The sequence below is a fragment of the Seriola lalandi genome, unplaced genomic scaffold (assembly GCF_002814215.2).
Source record: "Seriola lalandi dorsalis isolate HSWRI2012SDOR001 ecotype SW California unplaced genomic scaffold, Sedor1 jcf7180001976152, whole genome shotgun sequence".
In the NCBI taxonomy this organism is placed as follows: Eukaryota; Metazoa; Chordata; class Actinopteri; order Carangiformes; family Carangidae; genus Seriola; species Seriola lalandi.
Window position 1 is genome coordinate 1 of NW_019446818.1, and position 1448 is coordinate 1448.

The following is a 1448-nucleotide window of genomic DNA, read 5'->3' on the forward strand; positions in this document are numbered from 1 at the left end:
TTCACCGAGCTGGATTTATTCTGTCTCCAGCGATCGAAGCAGTTTCACTGAAATCCTTTGATTTCGGTTCAACATGTTGTTTACAGTCTCTGATCTGAAGCAGACGAGAGTCCAGACACAGAATCAAGGACAGAAATCTGGACCAGATTTCTTTATGAGACACATGAGACAGGAACTGAAAAATTCAGTGACACGTTTCTGAGAGTCTCTGTCGTCTGCAGTCGAGCAGAGAAAGATTTATTCTGATGTTTGGATTTCAAACACAAACACAGATTCTACCGTGAGAGAATCTTCAGCCATTCTGGAAAAAACTGGCTCCGACTCTATCCTGGGTCTGGGTCTATGGACTGGTCTGGGCCTGGGTTTGGGTCTGTAGACTGATCTGGGTCTGGGCCTGGGTCTGGGTCGTGTGTTGTACAGTGAGCACAGTGAGTCGTCTCCATGTTTTTTATCTCGTCATGATGACATCACATCCTCCCCACAGCCCAGCAGCCAATAGGAAAGCAGCTGACCTACCTGCACGAAGCTGCACATCACATGATCTCCAAACATGGGCAGACTTGGTCGGCTCTCGCGGTACATGTGGACTGTGTAGATCGTCATGACGATGGGCTGCGGCTCGGCGTCGTCCGTCACCAGGATGCTGATCCTGCTGTCGCCGAGGCCGACTGGGTAGTTTGCCATCCTGTGGACAAGAAACTTCAATCATCTGTGAGGGGGGACCCGGGGTCGGGGGTCAGGTCCTGATCTCACCTGGGTCCTCGGTGCTCGTCCAGGTGGACCCGGCAGACTGAGCTGACGGGCTCTGGCCGAATTCGAACCGTCACCGTGTCAAAGGTCACCTCAGCACGGTACTCCTTCACCCACGGGCTGAAGGGGGGAGTCAGGGTGAGGGGGGGGTCGGTGTAGATCTGTCTGAGGCGGGGGTCCACACAGGGACCTGACCCACACAGAGAAATCAACCAATCATAAGGCTGGATGGCAGGTACAGGGTGTATGACAGTCTGACATGATGCAGGAATAACTGCTGTCGTCATGGATACTGTATCACACAGATGAAGCCAGTGTCTCACCTTTATCTTCGGCTCCGCCCTGTGACGAGTACGCCGCTGACTCCTGATTGGTCAAAGCTCCCGTCCCATCACTTCTGTCAGAAACATGAGGTTTGTTAGTTTCTTCACAATAACAGGTTTACTTCCTGTTTGTAGAATGACTCACAGACTGCTGGAGCAATGAATCATGGGATGTTGTTCTGCTCTGAACATTTCATAAATAAAGCACTGTTACAGATGTTGCTCTCCAGATGTGACAGAAGCAGCTGGTTTGGGTTTCTCCTCATCATCCTCACCTGAAGCTGGAGTTCCTCTGGAGCTCGTAGTAACGGCTCATCCTGATTAGGAGGTCAGAAACGCTCAGAGAGGAGGAGGAGGAGGAGGAGGAGGAGGAGG

General features: G+C 51.7%; 1 protein-coding gene across 1 annotated transcript; it reads right to left on the bottom strand.

Annotated features, from left to right (window-relative positions):
- Positions 1-10: 10 nt before the first annotated feature.
- Positions 11-1441, bottom strand: LOC111656263 (cadherin-like and PC-esterase domain-containing protein 1; the record flags this gene model as incomplete). The annotated part of the gene is made up of 5 exons (XM_023407920.2): positions 1349-1441; positions 1074-1147; positions 754-940; positions 517-685; positions 11-94 (listed from the first exon to the last, which is right to left on the bottom strand). Coding segments are annotated over exons 1-5 (555 nt in total), but the record flags the coding sequence as incomplete, so codon positions are not given.
- Positions 1442-1448: the final 7 nt, after the last annotated feature.